General features: G+C 40.5%; 1 protein-coding gene across 1 annotated transcript in view; it reads left to right on the top strand.

Annotated features, from left to right (window-relative positions):
- Window positions 1–11,618, top strand: part of Ttc21b (tetratricopeptide repeat domain 21B) — a 66,545-nt gene extending 54,927 nt beyond the window's left edge. The window contains exons 26-29 of the mRNA XM_034494527.2: window positions 4,456–4,680; window positions 7,583–7,703; window positions 9,701–9,768; window positions 11,100–11,618. Of these exons, the coding sequence (XP_034350418.1) occupies window positions 4,456–4,680; window positions 7,583–7,703; window positions 9,701–9,768; window positions 11,100–11,177 (492 nt within the window). The 3' untranslated portion in view covers window positions 11,178–11,618. The remainder of the gene's footprint in view (window positions 1–4,455; window positions 4,681–7,582; window positions 7,704–9,700; window positions 9,769–11,099) is intronic.
- The last annotated feature ends 10,486 nt before the right edge of the window (window positions 11,619–22,104 follow it).

The raw sequence follows: 22,104 nt of genomic DNA, 5'->3' as shown, positions 1-22,104 counted from the left end.
GGTTATTTCCTTTTCCTTTTCCACTCTGCTCAAATCTAGTCCCTCCCTGAGTGTTCAGTTAGGCCTTCCTGTACACAATACTACTAAAAGGGATAGTCCCAATTAGTAGCTGCCATCACTGATGTGTCTGCCATTCTACTGAGCTACATGCTCCAGGTCACTGAAAACTCACAACGATGTGCCTCTCAGAGGATATTGAAGGTATTTCTACTTTGTTTGGCTTGGAGGTAACAGTAGTAGATAGACTACCAAACCCTCTGACCATGCTCCCACTGCCAACTTCTCAGGACCCTGAGAAAGAGTAAAATGTCACGAATTTGTGTAGAGCTGCCTTAGATGGCAGCTTCCGCTCACTGTAAGCCACTACGGGACAAAACAGCAAGCTAGCCTCAAGACAGAGCAGAGCCCTTCTGCAAACACTAAGAGGGTATTCTCAAAAGTATTGCTCATACCCTGTAAGGAGTGATGGAATGGGGACAAAGGGAGGTGCGCCTTGCAGGATTGCTTCAGCCCCCTTCTCAGAGGAAGAATGGGATACTGTTAAGGTCAGGTCTGGCTCAAAACTCAGGAGAAGACATTTATGAAAACTCCCTTAAATGAACTGTTGATTTGTATAGATTTTCTCATGAAAATTAAATTATAAAACATTAAAATAGTCTAAACAACTCCTGAAATGTGATATTAAATGATTCGCTCAATAAAGGGAAAGAATTATCCTTTGGTAACATAAGACATTCGATGAAATTACAGGGTTTTTTAGTACATTTGTGTATTATAAGTCAGATCATAGCTTTTAGAAATATTGCTACAAATTTTATAAGATGCGGTTATACAGCTTTAATTTCAAAACATTACTCTTAAGAGGATGTTAAGTTTATTGTCCCCATTTTACAGATGAGCAGTCCAACTTCAAAGTCAGCAAAGGTGTCATCTTATGTACTTTTTAAAATTAGGTTATTTATTTACTGTACATCCAGATCTCAGCTTCCCCTCCTCTGTCTCACCTCCCTTCACCTACCATCCACCCCCTCTTCCTTTCTCCTCAGAGAAGGGGAGGCCTCCCATGGATATAAACCAGCAGTCCTCCCTGAACCAGATACCTCCTGTTCTCATACTCACCCCTCCCCCCACCCAGTCCCCTGTCTCCACTCATCCCCTATTTCCCCTTCTCAATAAAACTTTAGTGTCCCTCCCCTCCCCCCAACTTGGGCTCTTCTTGTTACTTAGCCTCTTCTGGTCTGTGGATTGTACTTTTTGTAAGGAAATATATATATTCAAACATTGTTTCTGCGGTGAGTTTTTTAAAAAGAAAAATAAGAATAGGACTCCCCTGATTTGGCATTCTGTAACAGATGTCAGCTACTGAAAGAAGGGAAATGCAGTGCTCATGTGAGTCTAAAAAATTCTAAAGGTACAATTTACAACTAGGTGTCACAGCTACCAACTGCTGTGAGGTGGTCTTGTATCATATAGTTAGGAGTTTATATCTAGAAAATCCATTATCCCTACTGTAACTTTTAAAAGAAATAAAAGCCAGATAGAGTTAACAGCATTGCAGCTCTTTCCTAGAAAGACTAAGCAAGTTTTTCCATGGAGATGCTTGTCTACACTGCTCAGACAGCACCCTCAGTCTGTTTACTAACCATGTCAGCCTAGTGATGATGATGGGTGAGCTACAGTTCAGGAGCACTGTATTTGTGTTGCTTCTTTTTCTACTTAACTCATAGACTGAATATATTTAATACAATGAATATTCATTAAGCAGCCAGCATCTATTCTCTATAGTGGGAATCAGTAAATAATGCATCCTTACCTTCACATTTCTCATAATCTTAAGAAAAGTATGATAAGTGTACTGAATAAAATGGTTATCCGAATCAAAGAGAATGTTTTATATTCTCCCCTGGACTTGCAAGTGAAAGTACTATAGGTGATGCTCTAAACCTCAGACTCCTACTCAGGGTGGCCAATGAAGTGCTGTAATGACCCCTGCAAGTGAGTGGAGCCGTCAAAGCAGGTGAGACAGTGCAGGACAGGCTTAGTACAAAGGCCATGCACTGCTTCTTCCGTGCCTTCAGTCACATTCCCCTGAGTGACAGAGACTCTGAGGAGATTAGGAGACTCTTGAAAGGAAGCTGGGATTCTAGAAATAGGTGTGATTTGAGATCTAGGGAAATTTGCATTTTTTACACATCCATAAAGGCAGAGAAACACGTCTAACACAAAACACTGTGTCGCTCAGCACTGCAGGAGGTCATGGAAGAGAGATGGGGCATGGTGCACTAGGTCCGTGCTTCTATCCCACTTAATTTTATGGCACCGCTTGAACCATGTACAGGGACTAGAAGGGCCCTTTATTGGCCACACCAGAGACTTGTCCTCTGTGGCGACTGAGAGTAAAAGAACTGTACTTCATAGGCTGTACCAGGAAAATGCAAAGTCCACATTGAAGCTCATGCAGGCCTGGTAGTCTAGGGCTGAGGTTCTCAGGTTCAGAAAGTTTTCACTTCTGGAGATTAGGGAGAAGGCTCTGTTGGTAAAGTGCTTGTCAAAAGGCTTGTCAAGCCTGAGCTCAGATTCCCCAAAACCCACATAAAAAGTCAGAAGCAGAGATGCACTTAGGAGGCTGAGGAAGGCAGATCCCTGGAGTTATTGACCAGGAAGCCTTAGCCAAATTATTGCACTCTGTATTCAGTTAGTGACCCTGACTCAGAAAATAAAATTTGGAACCTGACTGAGAAAGAAACCTGGCATCAGCCTCTGGATTCCATGCACACAGATAGACAGACCTACACAGAGTCAGACAGATGTGTGCACGTGTGTACACACACACACACACACACACACACACACACACACACACATGAAAATGTTCACTTAGCATTATCCAAGCTGTGAAGAGCTGGTTCCTCCTAATCAGACTGTAGGCTGTAAAATCAAAAACTTATTTTAACTCTGCCATATGAACATCTTAGTTCGTGTGAATATGCAGGACTCATCTCTTCTGAGATCCTTTTATGACCAGTTGACAGACACATGATGGGCCACTATGATATACCATCCCCTATTACAGTGGGTACCCTGTGAGTAGGGTGAGGTTTCATAATTTATACAGCCCAGTTATCGCTTCAAAAATTACAACTTGATTGGATTTCGTAATCAAATGAAATCCCTTTGCTATTCCTCCTTATTTGGGTGAACAAACTATATTGGGGGTGGGGAGAGAGAGAGAGAGAGAGAGAGAGAGAGAGAGAGAGAGAGAGAGAGAGAGAGAGAGAGAGAGAGAGACCGCATTAGCACACACTTTTAATCCTAGCACTAGGGAGTCAAAGGCAGGTGGATCTCTGAGCTCAAGGCCAGCCTAGTCTGCATAGTGAGTTCCAGGACAGCCAGGACTATTAGAAACCTTGTCTCAAAACAAACAAACAAACAGAAACAAAAATAAAGAAGAGAAGAAAAGAAAATTAGAGACAAGAAAGTATTATGTCCCTCCTATTTTTATTAGTCCCAATGCTTTGCCATCTTCCAACTTCCAACCAAGCTCAGGCTTGGGCATAAACAGTTGACCGTTTCCTACTCCTTTCTGGATATTTGCCATTCGTTGCTCTAATCTGTAGACTTACAGACAACCAGTGTTATAGCCACAACACTGAAGTTTCTTACCAGACTTCTGATTCAAGACTTTAAGCTTACAGACCCTCCTTCAGAAACTGTCATAAGCCCTCTGCTGAGTTTAGTCAGGGACTAGCATGCTGTTGCTTAAGTCTGTTCTCTGGTAGGTTCTCATGGCCTCCATTGTATGCCTGTTCTGACTAACCTCTTAGCTTTACAGAAGATCGACTTTCAGGGGCTTTTACTCTGTCTGAAGGTATATTGGGCTGTATAGACCCTATCAGGAGACTGCAGACTCTGCATCTAAAAGTCTACAAGCCATGATTCTATTCCATGGACTGTAAAAATAATTTAAGGCACGCCCTATTTATGACATTTCATTGCCAAACTTCACTGGGAAAGAGGTTTGGTTTCTTTTGTTTGTTTTTAAGAAAAGTAGGAGCAGACAGCATTAAGGTGAATTAGGAAATAAATGTGTTATGTTTTACAAGTGAAAAGAACCACAGAAGCAAAACTGTAAGTCTAAAAAAGTAACAGCTCAGGAAGCGTTATAGTGAAGTCACATTTCATTCTTTGTGTTATGTACAAAACTGCATCAGCAGGTCAGTCCCATAACAGATCAAGTCCTGCTAATGGTTGGGCCTATGCTTTGTCGTCTCCATAGTTTGTGAATTTGTTTGGGCCACATGTTTACTGATTTCCTCATCATGACTTAAGATAACTTGCTGTGTTAAGCAGTAATGGTCACATTTGCCCAGCACAGAAACAGAGAGAAGGCACAGGTGAGCATTTGCCACTTCCCCTGTGGTGCATCTTGTGGTCTGAAGTTTCATTTTCTCACAGAAGGATCATATCCCAGCTCTCCTGGGAATGGCAACGGCTTATATGATCTTGAAACAGACTCCAAAAGCCAGAAACCAGCTGAAGCGGATTGCCAAAATGCCATGGAATCCTATTGAAGCCGAGGATCTGGAGAAGAGCTGGCTGCTGCTTGCTGATATTTATATTCAGTCAGCAAAATATGACATGGCAGAAGAATTACTAAAACGGTGTCTGTGCCATAACCGGGTAGGTGACGAGAAACAGTGGTTAACTGTATTACATAAACTTCCTAGAGTAGAGCAGTGAGTCCGTTTCTGATGTTTCTCCTTTGTGTCTTGAATTTTAAATGTTTAAAATCATAATCAGGAAATGAATACTAATGATTAGAAAAAGAAGCTGGATTCCCTTGAAGGAAGTGGGAAGATAGATTTATGCAGCTTCAAGTTTCAGCTGATGATGCCCTCCTTGCAGGAAGTGCTTTTGGAATGTCAAGCATTCGCCGTGATTACCCATCTCATCCCAGAACTAATGAAAATTGCAGAGTATTAATTGTGGTCGTCTGTCCCTCCCATTAAGACATGTTGTTGATGAACTTACTGCAGCTGCATGTTATTTCCACATTATTAGACCAGTATGCATAATATATATGGGGGTTCTAAGTCAATTTAATGAAAGTCTTTATCCTTAGGTATAAAATGGAAAATCTTCAAGTCTGTACAGTGTAAACCCTTTTTACTTATATTATGTTGTTTAAACACATAAAAAAGATATTGTATTATGAATGTTTTTTACAGTTTAGGAGTAAATTACTGTTTGCTGAGAAATAATTACATTTGACTTAGAGAGTTGAGGGTATTTGTATTCACATATTCATACCAATTAGCTAAAAATGCTAATCACAGTAAATCTGTTTTTATTCTCTTTAAGCAAATTATATTAAAACATGGATTATTTACTTTTTAAGGAGGAGTTATGACTACCTGGTAGTATCAAGATAATCTTAGGAGTTAAAAACATAGAATGTATGTCCTTTATCAATTGGTAGACAGTTTTAAATGACCAATTTCATCAATCATAACTTAAACCAGCCTTGAAGACAACATACTTACTGGTAAGCTTTAAAATCTAAGCTACTGTACAGTTGAACACTAGATACCTAGTCTAAGACTAATCTACATTGAGTAGGAATCAAGGGCTTGACACAGATAGAATCCCGGCTTTCACCAACACTGACCACATAACAACAACTTATGTGATTAAACTTGGTTGCTCCTTTAGAACCTTCATTCAGCCCTGTTGCTTTGGCGTGTCTATTTGAAAGCATGAGGCTCAGGAGTCAACCCTTAGGAACCTTGAATTATATATAATTTTAGAGGGAAAATCACTGATATTTGAACCAAGAAAGCCTAAAATGACACTAGAGCATCTTGCCATACCAGATGGCACAAAAGCTATCAAATGCAGTAAGAGTCATGCCAGGCAGTCAGGAGCCATGTGGAAGACAGTCCAACAGCCAGAGTTGGGACACCAAGTACCACAAGGAATGAGAACTGCAATGGATTAAAACACATCCAATACATTAAACACATGACTGAATAAAATTAAAAAAAGAAAATAGAATTAGTCAACTGCAGTATGCTAATAAACTGTTTCTGCCAGACAATGGAGAAAGAAGAATTCAGCACCTGTCCTGGGTTTTCTGTATAAACTGCACTTGTAGCCAATTGGTAGAGGTTTTTTGAAATAATAATCTGTGATAAATATCACTGTGTTTCAACGTTGATGAGTTTATGAATGGGTAGAATATTACAGAAAGGGAGAGAATCAAACATCCCGTGCTTTGTCATAGAGAACACAATGTCTGTGACAGAGGTGGAGCTGTGATGAGAAAAATACACAATAATCAAGGTGAATACCACAGTGTACTCAGTTTTCAATCAAGTGAAAAGTAACATCAAACATTGAGACTCTACTGTGCTGAGCTGCGGGACACTGGGGTGGGGGCTTCCCAGAGTCACAGTTTTGCTGTGTTTTACTGGAAAGTGGTTTTAGTGAAAATACTTACTGATGAAATTTCTTAGAACAATGAAAATTGTTACAATAAGTTCTGTTGGTATATAAAGACAGTATTCAGACTGAGCCCCTAAAACAATGGTTTTCAGCCTGTGGGTCATGTCCCTTTCACAGGGGTCGGCTAAGACCATGATTAATATCAGGTATTCACATCACAATTCATAGTAGTAACAAAATTACAGTCAGAGAATAGTAACGAAAATAATTGTATGGTTAGAAGTCATCACAACATGAGGAACATTAAAGGTCACGGCATTAGGAAGGCTGGGAACCAGTGCAAAGGGCAGGAAACATCAATGATACTGGACTGTATTGTAGAAACCATACAAAAATGCAGCCAATGAAATCTGTGTGGAAATACTGTTGTAAAGAAAGAGTCGTTATACTTTTTTAATCAAGATAATAGAGACAGAAGAGAAATTCTCCAGGTTAAAACAGACTTGAACTATTTCAAACCACTCACAATCTGTGACATGGATTGGATTCCCAGTCTAAAAAAAAAAAAAAATTCTTTAAAAATAAATTATATTTCAGCCATTTTAAATATGACTAGTGTCTGACTATATGGGTGATTAAGAAGTTAATATATTCTGTGTGTCATGAGTTTGAGTGATACTTAAGTCTTTATCTTTTAGAAGAGCATTCTAGCATATATATATATAAAATTACGCAGTATCTGGGATACTTTTCTTGATAGTATGGAAGTGTAAGTATGGGGCAGGAGCTGAGTCAATAGTTAATTTTTGAAGGAAAGTTATGAGTTCATTATACTCTTAAGTCTAAATATGTGTTTAAATTAGGCACAATAAACTGGGTCCCTGTCTGTGAGTAAACTATCCAGACAATGGTATGTATTTCTGGTACTATAAAAGAAATTCTGCTTTTGAAAGGTTTGGGATGGCTCTTGGCATGAACACCATTCACTGTGTCCTTGCCATACTTCGGTGGTATGGTCAAGCTGGAAAGCCATTCCTTTAGACACCGTTTAGATGGGTTGATATGACTGCTCTGCGTGTTACACATCCCATACAATTTTATTCGTATGGAGCTTAATCTGTTTCCATTTTCCCCTCAGTCCTGCTGCAAAGCTTATGAATATATGGGGTACATTATGGAGAAAGAGCAAGCATATACAGATGCAGCCTTCAACTATGAGATGGCATGGAAGCATAGCAACCAGACAAATCCTGCCGTGGGTAAGTTCAGCAAACCGGGCCCAGTGTCTCCACGAGAAACGATGTATCATTTGTAAATGTCTTTGAAATGCACTTTCAGGACAATACATACTACAAGCCAACTTTCATTGTCAATACTTTATCTTCATGGTGAGTTATTGCCTGACTAGTAGGTTCATTCTGCCTTTTTTCTTCTCCCTTCACCCTTCTGTTTGGAAGATGATAATGTTGTGGACAAAAAAAGTGTCCCATTGTCAGATATATTATGCAGAGGTTACATTACAACATCACCTAAGGTTCTTTTACTGTAGATCTTCTAAAGCCTCTTAACACTTAAGTACAGTTTTGGGGTGTTGCCTTTCTCCTGAGCATCTAGAAACATGAGTTGTGTGTGCAGACTCTTGGGTGGGGAATGTTAGTCTATAGTGTCTGAGCAGTTGAGTGGCATCACTAGTGGGCTCAGTGACTAACCTCAGCTTCCTGCGATGGGGCTCCTCCCACTGAGCTGAGTCTGACTCACTGAAGCCATGTAGATCAGTTCTGTGATGCAATCTAGACTCCCTCTCCTCTCGCAGAGGATGGCCCTTGAGTGGAAACTTCCTCCTGAGGTGATGCTCAAGGACTCCCTGTCGCAGCTCTCTCAGAGAGCTGTCATCTTTCCCTGCTTGAGACTGTCCCTTGACACCACTAACCGTGGTTCACCGACTCTCCCTTTAAACATTGGTGAGATTTTTACAGTTGAGAGAGATGCAGAGTTTCTGTGGCCACAAAGCATGAGAAATTGCTGTGCTCGCTCTATCTCTTCTGAACTGTTTTACTGCACGTGAGTGTGTTTGTAAGCACGGTTTGGCTCACTGGTAGTATAAAGGTGTTGGTGGTTTTATTAGATTAGGTGATTTCAAGATACTGACGTAATCTAAGATGGCAGAAGTCTTTACCAGCTGCATCACAGTGTTTGTCTGCAGTCACAGTCCTTCTCACACTCAGTGCCATTTGTCCAACTGGCCCCTGACTTGTGTTTCTTTAGGATCTGTTAAATTGCTAGATTGGGCAAAGTATAGGAACTAATGATCATTTATAAATTTTTGTTTATATATTCATATTATATATCATATGAGGTAGAGTTACCTTGTAAAATGGAAATGTATTAAATACCCAAGAAATAGAAATCATTTTGATAATTTATTCCTTCAGAGTAATATGTTTCAAAGTTATTTATATACTCTGTTCCTTAGAAAGCTTTAGAAAACACAGAGACTCCAACTCACTGCTTTCCTTATATTATTATTGTTTATGAGTGATCTTGGCAGCTCTCCCAGAGTTCCTTTCCTGGGTTTTCCTCTGACATTTTCAATTATTTAGTTTGTCCCTAAAGATTGTCACTCTATCCACTACTCCATTCTGGCTGGCCAAATTAACATTACACTTTCACCTGTCAAGAAACCCTCAAAATCCACATGGAATCTGGTGCTGTCACTGCAAATGGCCCCAAATAGATACCCCAGTAACGTACGTGTGTGTGTGTGTGTGTGTGTGTATACATATATGTAATTCACATATATACAGTTATATTCATTGTATAAATATGCACAAGAATGCATTTAAAATGAAAAAACACTTTAAAATAGGAGAATACTAGGAACAAGTGCCTGTAACCAGAGGACCTCCTCTCCCCTCCACTCAGGCTACATGACAGCCACTAGACCCTGGATTCACTTCCACTTGCCTGGTGATGAGCTCTGACTGTCCCCTGAAGTCAATGAGACCGTTGACTTTTGAGTAACCTAAAGAGCCCACACTCGTGGAGCAGCGGTGCTCCCACACAGCGGCTATCACTGTTCCAACTCTGTTCCTTTCTGTTTGCACATCGTAATTTCACTTTGCTTTATCTTGCCGTGTCTCTTCTCTCTGTATTAGTTTGTACAACAGTCTCCCTTAGGACTTCTCCAATGAGTCAACAGAAAAGTGGGGAAAAAACACATACCACTGTATCAGATATTATTATTTTGTCTTAACAGGATACAAATTGGCATTCAATTACTTAAAAGCAAAACGATATGTGGATGCAATTGACGTATGTCACCAGGTAAATGCTTAAGTTACAATTTCTTAAAATAGTACAGGTGGAGGCTGGAAAGATGTCTCAGCTCTCACAGGCTAAGGCTCATCCAAAAGCTCGGATGCACAATCCCTTTTACTCTCAAATGTCACTGAATAGAAAGAAATAGCTAAATAGTTTATTAAATAAATTATGGAGAAATTATTAGTGTTCAGTTAAAATTTAAAAATATGTCTATTTAAAGCAGAGATATGTTTATAATTGGGGTTCAGATAGGAAGGTATTTGTGTCAATTTAAAGATGTAGGCTAATAGGAAAAACTTGTTAAGCAAAACCCCGTTTGGAAGGTATCTGAAAGATGGAGAGATGGTTCAGCAGACAGGAGCCTCTGATGCTCTTGCAGAGGACCGGAGTTTAGTTGCCAACACCAGTGTACAGCTCTTAACCATCTGTAACTCCAGTTCCAGGCCCTCCACCATCCTTCTCTGGCCTCTGAAGGCCCCAGGGACACAGTTGAAGATAGTATCGATTCCCCAGTCAACACTATCGATAGTATCGGTCATTGTATCAAGTGGAACTTTTTGTGATTATATTTAAACCTATTTATTAAAGAATTTTTTATTTGTAAATTATAGCTAAAAATACTCCATAATTTAGTAAGTATTTGCATTTCATCCCACTAAAACCGTACAATGAAAATGATATCTTTAACATCCTTCCAGCTTAGAATTTCCACAGCCCATTGTGTCTGCCATGTCCCAGTGGTACTCCAGGTGACTAGGGCCTTACCCTTTTCACAGCTCCTACTTCAGATAGTTATGTCCCTTATTATTGTGGCAAGTACCTGGCTAGGCGATGGCTGTTGATTGCTTCCTTCTGTTAGGCAGTGTTTCTCACTAAGGTAAGGATGAACACTAAAGCAGGGCTAGGCATCCGAATCACTTGTAGACTTGTATCTTTTTCAATGAATAGCTCCTCCCTCTCAGATATCGTATTGCTGGGAATCAGAATGTTCCAAAATCAGTCCACATAAGTCTGATGTATGCTCTTGGTTAGTATCGCCCTCCCAGAGGGTATTAGACATGACAAGAAGCTAAGTTACAGAAGTATGTTATCCTCTAAGTCATCTGTTACGGAAACTTCTATGAGATGTTTTTATGCATGGTTCCACATTCTGTGGCTCTTATCTGTTAATCTCAATGAGTCGCTACTCATGCAGTGATTAGCACCTTTGAAAAGCGTGATAGTCACAGTGTTAATACAATGAACTCCTGGCCATAATGCCCAGTTAGAGTCAGAGTCATAGCCCCCTTGTTCTCAAAAGTTCTTTACCAGTTAGTTTGGTTTTGTTTCCCCAGGTTCTTGAAGCACATCCAACTTACCCCAAAATCAGAAAGGATATACTTGATAAGGCACGAGCATCGTTAAGACCTTGAAAGTGATTGTTTTTACTGAAGTGTCTGAAGATGACAGGGATCCCTCAGCCTTTGCAGCCTTTGCGGCTTTTGCAGTTCACACAGGCTCCAGCTGACAGTGTCACAGAAGTGTGTCCTGCCTTCTCCAGCAGAGGCTGCTGCTGTCCATGGACAACCCTGCTCTACGGTATCCTTGGTGGAGTGGCTGGATGAGAGCTCATCTTTCTCCCTTCCATTAGGCAAAAATGATAGTTCTGTGATAAAGCCTAGCTCATTTCTACAGAGGATATTTTTGTTAAAGTCTAGGTGATAAATCTTTTCTGAAGAGTATTAGATTTTCCAACAATTCTAGTTAAAGTCTGTTGTCTGTTAATTTTAAGTATAATTTGTGATATAATCTCATGTAATTTATGAAAAAGAATACATATTTTAAATGTATATTTTAATAAAGATTTTTGTGAATATGTGGTTTATAATTTTTTTAGAACTAAAAAGATACAGGGCATTCTGCAGTGTTATGTAATAATATTGAAGGAAATGATATTAAGTAGAAAAATCTTTCCCGGGAACGTAGAAAAGGGTATACTTGCCTCCCTTTGTTATGTTCGTGCTTCCTACTCTCAAAGCAAGTGTGATCTTGAGAAATGGTCGTATTCTGTACCAGTTTAAATAGGTAAACCCTCAGCAATGTTTAACCAGAAGCCACAAGAGTGAGTTTAATGTGTCCCAGACAGTGGTCTGGTGAAGAAGGGTGAAAATTGCTTTCAGTCATCAGAGACTTACAAAGCCTAGGATGGGAGGTGGGTGGAGGGTGGGTGCCCTGGCAAATAGCACTCTTTGATAGCTGACTTCTGCTTTTTTACACCAAGTTACCCTAATCTTAACAACCTTGGTCCTTAGCACTCTTCTCAATGTGTTATCTACATCTTCATAAGATTTTTAAAAAATACAATAGTCTTCAGTTTTATTTTTACTTGCAATAAAATATTTTTAATAATTTGTTTTTCTTTAAAATAGATTACTTTCGGCATCATATGTCCATGAATTTAGTGTCCTTTTATTTCCAGTTATGTGCTATAAAATTCTAATCATTCATCACCAAAATTGCATTCATAGCATTTCATAAAACTCGGATAATAACATTTAGGATCGATTTAGTAGCTAATAAAAACACTTTTACATATCTTACAGCATTTGTTCATCACAAGCCTAGGAAAATGTATTATTCCTATTCTAAACATTCCAAACCTCCTATCCCTAGGTGAAGAGCAGTAGGCAATTAACAACTGCTAAGAGAGACACAATTACTCTTCCCTCAGTGGAGAGACTCCTAATTAGCTATTCTCCACCACCCCAACTTCCAAAGCCTATCTATTCCTTCCATAACAAAGAACATGTGCTTGTGGTGATTTGAATGAGAAATGCTCCCATTACAAGCTTGCAAATTTCAATACTTTGTCCCCAGTTGGTAGAGCTGTTTGGGAACATTATGAAGCCTTTAGAAGGTACAGCCTCACTGGAGGGAGCACATCACTGATGGTGGCATTTCAGGTTTACCATATCTCCGGTGGCTTATTCCTTTTATTGAGTAATTTCGTTATCAGTTTAGAGAAGCCGTTGTCTTGTCCATACTCAGTTTAATGTAGCCATCCTACCATTCTGGTTCCGACCACTCTATCTAAACTCTACAATATTGACTGACCCAGAATTTGTTTTTTGACTGAGAGTTAATTTTTGTGACATACCGCAATCAGAAATGTATGAAGTCTGGAGCCCAGACTAGGTAGTTAATAACCCCAGAATGCAGCTTAAACAACTGCCTTGCACTGACTGGAAGGTCATGCCTGTCTTCAGGATGGAGGGGAGTCAGAGAACCTGGTTGAAGAAGCGTCCATGGAGCCTGGATCTGAATAAATGCCCTGGGAGGGTTGGGGTGGAGGAAGTATTTGGAAGTTTACTCTGCTTTGACTTTAACAAATCTAGTGTGAGAAGTGGGGGAACCCTGGAGGAAATAAGTGTCTTCCATCAACCCAGTGCAAACCTAGGAAGGGCTTCCTTCCTGTAGGATTGGTGGAGGAATTGAGGTCGAACTTCAGAGCCGGGTTCAAGTAGATAGGACGGATTAAGGATCTGAGGAGAGTCATCCTACTTTAGGACCAGAAAAGAGAGTAATTTTTAAACAGGGTCCTTTGACTCTCTTGGTGCTGATTGAGATTGTTGGGTTTCACACCTGGGCCAAGGGGCTGAGGTGCATATTTAACATACCAAAGTGGACCTGGCCTCCAGGTTCTCCCAGCATCCCTCAATCCCTACCTGTTATGGCAGCACTAGCCCAGGGGGTGGGCTTTCCCTCCCCAAGAAGCTCCTCCCTATGCGGTTCAAACATTATAGTCCCCCTCCTTTCTCTCTGTCTCTGCATTTTCTCTCTCCCTGAATGTGCACATTCTTCCCCCTCCCTGCTGTCCCCCTCCCCATGGAGACTTCTCTGGCTTCCTTGGGACCAGCAGCCCTGCTGGAGAGCAGCCTCCCAATAAACCTGCCTTTATATACTCTAATCTGACTTGAATTGACTCATTTCACCGGAGGAGAATAACTTATCCCTCTTTATAAAGGAAGCATGGGAAGGAACTGACCAACCATCCTGTTTAGAGAAGCACCATTGTGAATACTCTGGGATGGGGGGAAGGGGGCAGCATTGCTCGTCCCTGCCCCCTTCTGGTGTTACTGAACTAAAATTGTTCACATTTTTTAAAAATGGCCAAATATATTCACATTTATCTAATGATGGATTGCTACAGAATTAACTATTTTCAAACTCAGTAAATGTTTTTCAAAGATACTTAATTGTCAAAAATTTAAAAGCTGTAAAAGTATAATTATTGAGGTTACATATCTATTTGCCCAAAACCATAGATAACATATATAACAGTCACCACATAACACACCAAACTGAATGTAATCTGAATTATTTTTTTTTTTTTTGCCATGATGAAGGTTAACTATAATAAGCATTTTATACTAAGGATAGAACATGTAAAATTAACATAAAGTTAATTACAATTTTAGAGAGCGACCTTTGCAAACTTCCTTTTCACTGTTTAAAGGTCTTTTCTTGGTGAAGATGGGGGAGGGGAATAAGCTGGCCCTTAATTCTTAAACTTTTCTAATTGTTCCTACAAAATGTATTCTAATCCCCTTTGACTGCCAGAGATCCAGAATGAGAAGAAAGAAAAGAGACTTCCAGAAAATGACAGCTGAAAACAACTGAGTAACAGAACACAAAGAACATGTCATCCTAAGGGACATAGGACATGGCTTTAGGAAGACAGACAGACCTGTGAGCAAGCCAGTTGACTGCACTTTGGGTTTGGCTGGTAGCTAATGGAGTTTTAATGACGATCTTACCACACTAAATGAATTGGAATGGTGGAAATAACTGATGTCATTCAAGGTCACAACACCTTGCTATGTACTTTCCCACGTAGAGCAAGGTATAAATAGTCTTACATGTCACGGGCTCTTTGGATGATGAGGAGGAGACCCCCCCTCCTTTCAGGTTTGGATAAACCTTCCTTGTATATTAGTGACACCCTAAGACTGGAAGTTGAGGAGACATAATAGGAATATATTTAAATAAGAGGACAGAGGACAGACAGGGTGGACATTTTCATTTGCCTGATTACTTTTTAAGATAGATACATTTGGTATACTGAAGTAGTTATTGGGGGGAAAATCAGAAAAAAAATGAAAGTACAATAAATAACAGATGAGGAAATAAATATAAGGAGGAAAACTGGGGCCCTGGAACATTAGAATGAATAAGGGGTAGGTGCACAATTTCTGTAAAAGCAATGGAGAAACAAAACTCAAAAGGAGACTGCACAAGCAAAGGTGGCTAAAGGCACCCTCTTACTAATGAGCTTCTGCTGTATAAAACAGTCTTTGACCAAGGCCAGCCCCTTATCCTACAGAAACATGGGTCTTGGCCTCCGTTTGGCTTGGACTTGAGGGATTCTTCACTTATTTCCATATTCCTGGTTGTGGCTGCTGGAAGTCAGCCCGCCAGACTTGAGCTGGGGAGAGGGAGGATGTGGCACTGTGACATGATAAATTATACATAAATCTTATGAGCAAAAATGTGCCACCTACCTCCTAATACTTGTCTTCAGACCAGATGTTTTTTAAGAGAAACGCTTCACTTTACAATCTGCCTTCCTATGCTTGTTCATCAGTGAATCTGGCACCGTGCGTGCCTGTGAATGTAATCTGAACCCATAAATGAGAAAGGCTGAGTAACCAGAGGATTGCTGAATGCCTCCTTCGGAGGGGACAACCTCAGGAGAGGAAGCAGTCTTTAAGTCAATGCATTTTCAGAGAGTGTTATTTTTAATCTTCTTTCAAGCAAATTTTTTTTGGCAATCTTAAACTGTTTTTAAGGAAACAGGGATATTTTGAGAAAGTAATTACTACTTCCGTTTCTGCCCAAGGCAGCCTACTTGTATTTTTGATGTGGGAAGTGATATAAGACCCTGAGAGAACACTTGCAGCAGCATCAGTGCTATGGAGTAACTGGTGGCATCACACTCAGATTCAGCGCACACTGGATGGCTCACTAGGCTTACCTGCTTTCAAAAAAAAAAATAGTGAGCCAAAATACTGAACTGCAGAAGTGTTATTAAAGTGTGATCACCAAAATCAACTGATTCAATATATGAAAACTCGTAACTGTTTATTGAAATTTTCTGTTCACTTCCCACCAGGACCAAAATCACTAAGTACAAAAGATACTTTGACCTAAGAATAACAGAGTAGAGAAAAATGTGTGTGTGTTTGTGTGTGTGTGTTGCAAATTTAAAATAAGCGAACACATGGGACACAAGAGAGAGGATAGGACATGGCATCATATATACTGGCATCATTTCTCTGCAGTCAAAACAAATCTTGTAAAGCATTATGTCTTGTTGAATGTTAGCTATTTGTCTATTTCTCGGTCTCTCTTTTTTCCTGTGTGTGTGTGTGTGTGTGTGTGTGTTCCCCCACATGCACCCACATGCATAATCACCCCCTGAAGTCAGGATCCACCCTCTGGTCAGACATCACATGTACCTCTCATGTATTTTTAGCCTTGTTTAAATTTCAAACTTTCTCTGTCTTTTATATCATGTGTATTGCAGGAAACTACAGTCCTCAGCACCCTGAACTTTTATACTGCAATACTTCTTATTTTGGGTTTGTCTGATAATTCCATTTGAGATCCTAAGCATCCGTGGCCAGAACACAACATGACTGATGTGTTCTCAGGGAATCACACCTGAAAACACACATGTCCATCTGCCTTGCAGGTGAATTAGCTTTGATCATCCCAAGTTCTCCATGTATAGCTTTATTTATCCGTGCAACCATTAACCTATAAATAGACACTTTGAGATCACATGGACACATCTTGCTCTTCTTCCAAAATCCTTGCTCGCTGTATGGTGAGTCTTGGCTGCTCTTGTTTTCCTCAGGATGATCATAGATGATAGTATTCTAACATCATCCCTTTCTCCACTGGCACATAATGGTCAACCACCAGCAGTTTACCGTGGGTAAGAATATTATTTCTATTTAAACTTATAATTTTATATGTAGGCTCATGGGTTTTGAAATCCTTCATAATTTGTTAATGTCCTTAGTAATTCTGGTGCACAAACTTTTTTCAGGTTTGGCCAGCTAGAGACCCTTCAGCTGATTCCTGTGTCCTTGTAACACAGTGCATCCTTCATTGTGTGTGTGTGTGTGTGTGTGTGTGTGTGTGTGTGTGTGTGTGTGTGTGCATCTGTGTGTGTACATCTATGTTGTGTGTGCATCTGTGTGTGCATCTGTGTTGTGTATGCATCTGTGTATGTGTTTGGGGGGGGGTTGGGGAGAAAAAAGAGAAATTAAAAATACAAGACAGGGGAAGAGATAGCAAGTTCAGCAGGTTGAAAGCATTTTCTACCAAACCTAATGACCTGAGTTTGATCCTTAGAACTAACAGAACAGGAGAGGCATGACCCCACAAGTCCTCTGTTTTACACAGACTCATAGGAAAACTCTTATATACACACAAGTACATAACAAGTAAATAAATGTAAACATAACTGAAATTTGGATTTTAAAAATCTATCTTTTGATCCCAGAGTACAATATTGTGTTCTGTCTGCAGTTAGTAAACATGTACAAGCATGAATACACACATACATGGATCACACAGGTGTATTTTGCATGTATACATGCATATTTTAAGAATCATAAAAATTACATCAATTCCAGTTTGTTCAACAGAGCTCTTTCCGACAGAATTATTTACATGAGTCTTCACACTGAAGTTCCAATCCTAACACATTTATTTCTCATTAATCAAACTAAAGTTCAGAATTGCCCAAATAATCATAACAAACAAACCCACAAAACCCCGTTTGTTACAGTCCCCCCCCCCCCCACACACACACACACACTACCAACTTTGATTTTCAGTACTGGTAAATGAAACTTATCTTAAGATGTCCCCATAACCATATTTTAGTAAGACAAAGCATTGAAAAAGTCACACTGAAGAATTTCTTGCTGAAAAGAGTGTATGTTGTGCTCTATAGAGGAGATTTGCCGTTTCCTTGTGCTTCTCTCCTTGCAAAATGAATTCCATCTTTTCCCACACCAACAGTGTCATATTAACGATGTGGTGACAGAAAGGTGAATAGGAGACTTTGGAGCTTTAAGCAAAACACCATGGGGTGAAGAATGAGAGTTGAGCATTTAAAAAAAAAATGAGAAACTGATTGATCTTCCATGGACCCTAAATATTTTCAGATTCTGCTGTGATGCTCCATACGGCAGTTATAAATATCTACAAAAGAACTCTGAGGGAAATGTTGTCTTCCTATATTATTAAAACTATGAATTTCTGACTCATAGCAGCCAACACTAGTTTGCCCTCCACCTATCCTTTCAGACTGCTACCCAGCTCATTGAGTGAATCTTGGTCTTTCCTTGAAAAGGATTTATTTCCCCTATTCTTTATTTTGTATTTACATTTTATATCTACTTTCTTGAGTCCTACAGACTCATAAAATGGTTTTGAATAGCATAGCGGCAGAGATGATGGGGAGGTCAGCTATGTTAATTTCAAAGTGCCCCAGACTTCGGTGTGAGGTTGCCTAGCAACCCATCTCTCAGGCCTCCTTTGTGAGTGAGAGAAGAGAAAGCAATTCTTCTGTATACTCTCAAGCTGAGATGGCTTTATAAAGTGAAAAATCCTTTGCAAAGGGTCTGGCATAACCCCTGTTTCTCTTCTCCTGCCCACTCGGTGCACTTCACACATGATGAGAGAAAGACCCCGTCCTTTGATCCTTGAGATCTGATACAGACATGAAATAGACCTAGATGCAACGTGGTCAAACGGCGCAAGTGACCTGTTTCCTTACATTAGATTGAGATACATTAATTAAACTGCCCAGCTTCCCCCTTTCTCTTATATGAAAGCATACTTTCCCCTCAAGTTCTTAAAGCCGGTAATGTTAAATGAAACAGCAACTGCCTGCTGAGCATCGGTTACCATAGCGACCCGAGTCAGTAGCAGTGTTTTTCTCCTTAGGCACAGGATGGCTGAAATATGTTCAACCAGGGGACCCAAGCAGCATGCTGACTAGAAATCAGCATCTGGGAGGAACCTGCTCTGTTCCCTCTTATCCTCACAAGCTAAAAAATAAAATAAAATAATGAAGCCTTCTCCTGTTTCCTCAACAACTGAGAATTGAACGTCAGTGGGTGGCAGAAACACCCTACGAGCCGAACCGGGAAAGCTACAGACTAGTAAAACCCACATCAATGGCTGAGAGGTCTGGACAAGATACGCTGCCCTTTCAAACAGCGCTAAAAATACAAAATGAAAGGGGTCAGCTGGAGATTCACATTGTAAAAATACTTATGTACAACTCTTAAAATCATTTATAATCTACACTCTATCATTATATTCTAAGCACACAGCACAAGAGAGGAGCACATTTTGGTTCAGATCAATATAGTTTTAATAGACAGTTTTTCTGACTTAAAACAGTGTGAGGCACACTGCTCAGGACTAGTGTGACCTGCCTGTAATCCTGATGAGAACAGAGAGGCCACATAGCGTCTTGGGCTTTGGAACCAGACAACCTGGATTTTCATCCTTGGCCCCTTAGCAGTGTAACTTGGGGCAGATTTTCTAAGCTTTTGTAGTCTCTGTTTTCTGGTATTTAAAACAGTACTTAACGGCAGCTTGTTGACATGCAAACAAGCTGATAGATGTGAAACAGCTGATTCAACACTGACCTGCAGTTAGGAATTTGGCTTGAGCAGGAAGTGCTTGCACAGCAGGTGGTAAACACTCTACATTGTGCTTAATATGGGAGTAACAATGCAATCCCAGCCTAAAGGACACACCCGCACTGGAGCCTCGCTGCAGATTTTCACACGCACGTTAGTTGCTATGTGATTGTCTGTGCATCCTGACACTGGCATCCCTTGAGGGTCAGCCTTTAGGACCACTTCAAACAAGAAGCATTTTACAGCTCAATCTTGTGCTCCCAGCACAGCTGCCAACATGCATTACTGAATGACTTGCCTTTACACTTGCCTTTACGTATGTAGTGAAAAGAATGGGCAAGGACATCCAATGCACTTCACTAATGGAGTGGTCAGTGTTGCTGTCAGTAATATAAAATGCAACGTGCATAAATCTCTCAAATGCCTTTTCTGGGCACTCATTTTCTTTTCTTTATAGTTTTGGTTTTCTGAGACAGGGCTTTTCCATGTAGCCCAGGCTACCCTGGGCTCACCTTATAGACCAGGCTGGCCTAGAACTCACAGAGATGAGTCTGCCTCTGCCCCTCTGCCTCTGCCTCTGCCTCTGCCTCTGCCTCTGCCTCTGCCTCTGCCTCTGCCTCTGCCTCTGCCTCTGCCTCTGCCTCTGCCTCTGCCTCTCTGCCTCTGCCTCTCTGCCTCTGCCTCTCTGCCTCTGCCTCTCTGCCTCTGCCTCTCTGCCTCTGCCTCTCTGCCTCTGCCTCTCTGCCTCTGCCTCTCTGCCTCTGCCTCTCTGCCTCTGCCTCTCTGCCTCTGCCTCTCTGCCTCTGCCTCTCTGCCTCTGCCTCTCTGCCTCTGCCTCTCTGCCTCTGCCTCTCTGCCTCTGCCTCTCTGCCTCTGCCTCTGCCTCTCTCTGCCTCTCTGCCTCTCTGCCTCTGCCTCTGCCTCCCTGAGTGCTGGGATTAAAGGCAGGGCACTCATTTCAACAACAGTGTGCTTCCTGGTAATTAGTAAGTCACTGGCACAGCTTATGAAATGCATTTCCCTCAAAACATTTCAGACTATTGAACCCAGTCCTTAGGGTTAAGAGATGAGGGTGGAGCTCAGATTATGACTGATTTACCACATCCATTCACCAATGTACATATATTTACATATGTATATGCATATAAACAATTTTATATAGTGCGACCCCACACACACCAAGGGCTCATGGGCTTGAGGCACGTTTCCTAGTGTGCTGGTACTGAAATGTATTAGAAACTTGCAGACGTGAGACCTAGTGAACGATGATTTAGTCACCTCAGTACTCCCCACTGAAGGGTGTTTTTCCCAAGACTCCCGTTAGTGCCCCCAAAACTAAATTATTATTTAAAAGGGTCTGTCCCTGTCCTTTGGCTTCCTGTTTTACTCTGTGATCTCTCATAGATTATATCAAGTTATAAAGCCATAATCACTGGATGGCCCCATCAATGGGGTGGCCCATAACTGACCAGCAACTTCCAACCCTATATGCTGAATAAACCTTGTTTGTTCATAAGTTTCCACCCTCAGGTATTTCATTATAGCAACAGAAAATAAACTAATGCATATATAAATATGCACATATATATGCATATATATATATACATATATATACATTATATATGTGTATATATATATATATATATATATAATATATATATATACATACATTAGCCATAAAGTTTGTTTATTTGTTCCAGGTTCACAGACACATAAAGTTTTTCACTGTTATCTCAAAGTAGACTCAAAGTTCCTTCACACTAGATGTGGACAGGGCTGTGTTTGTCTCCTGTGTCTTCATGTTTGTATTCATTCACCTGTCTAACCACTTATCAATTCAGATGAAGACCTCTCCCATGATAGGTGCTGTACCGAGCAGAGGGCCCTCACACTTGACAGAACCACCCTCTCCAGGGCTCACAGTCATGGCATTGCTTCCTTGGTGCAAAGCTAAGACTGCATCATATGCAGTCCATGGGGCCCCAGTCCCTATCAACATAGACAGGAGCAAGGGAGACACTTTACATAAGTCTACAATAGATAAGAAAGTTGCTAGGTCCCGAGGTGTGCTCTATAATCATTTCTGCCTGCTTTGTTGGCACCTGTCTCCATAGGACCAAGTCTGATAGCTATACCCAGGCATAGCTGATCAGTGATGTTTTAAACCCATATTAGAAATAGAGAAAATATTCAACTTTCATTGAAATAGCAATTTGGAATATGGTAAATTGCTTATTTTGTAACTTTTTAAATATTATGTATTTATTTGTATGTATATGAGTACACTGTAGCTGTCTTCAGACACTCACCAGAAGATAAAAGGGAGAGATAGATAGATAGATAGATAGACAGACAGACAGACAGACAAACAGACAGACAGAATCATCATATTCCATTACAGATGGTTATGAGCTACCATGTGGATGCTGGGAATTGAACTTAGGACCTCTGGAAGAGCAGTTAGTACTCTTAACCACTGAACCATCTCTCCCGCCCTACTTTGTCATTTTAAAGGTGTATTTTAATTAGAAATATTGGAATTTTGCCTGCACATATGTCTATGTGCCATGTGTGTACCTATTGACCTCAGAGGTTAGAAGAAAACACTAGATCCCTTGGATCTGAA

Source organism: Arvicanthis niloticus, chromosome 2 (genome assembly GCF_011762505.2).
Source record: "Arvicanthis niloticus isolate mArvNil1 chromosome 2, mArvNil1.pat.X, whole genome shotgun sequence".
NCBI classification, from domain to species: domain Eukaryota; kingdom Metazoa; phylum Chordata; class Mammalia; order Rodentia; family Muridae; genus Arvicanthis; species Arvicanthis niloticus.
This window is presented reverse-complemented; position numbering and strand designations above follow the sequence as displayed.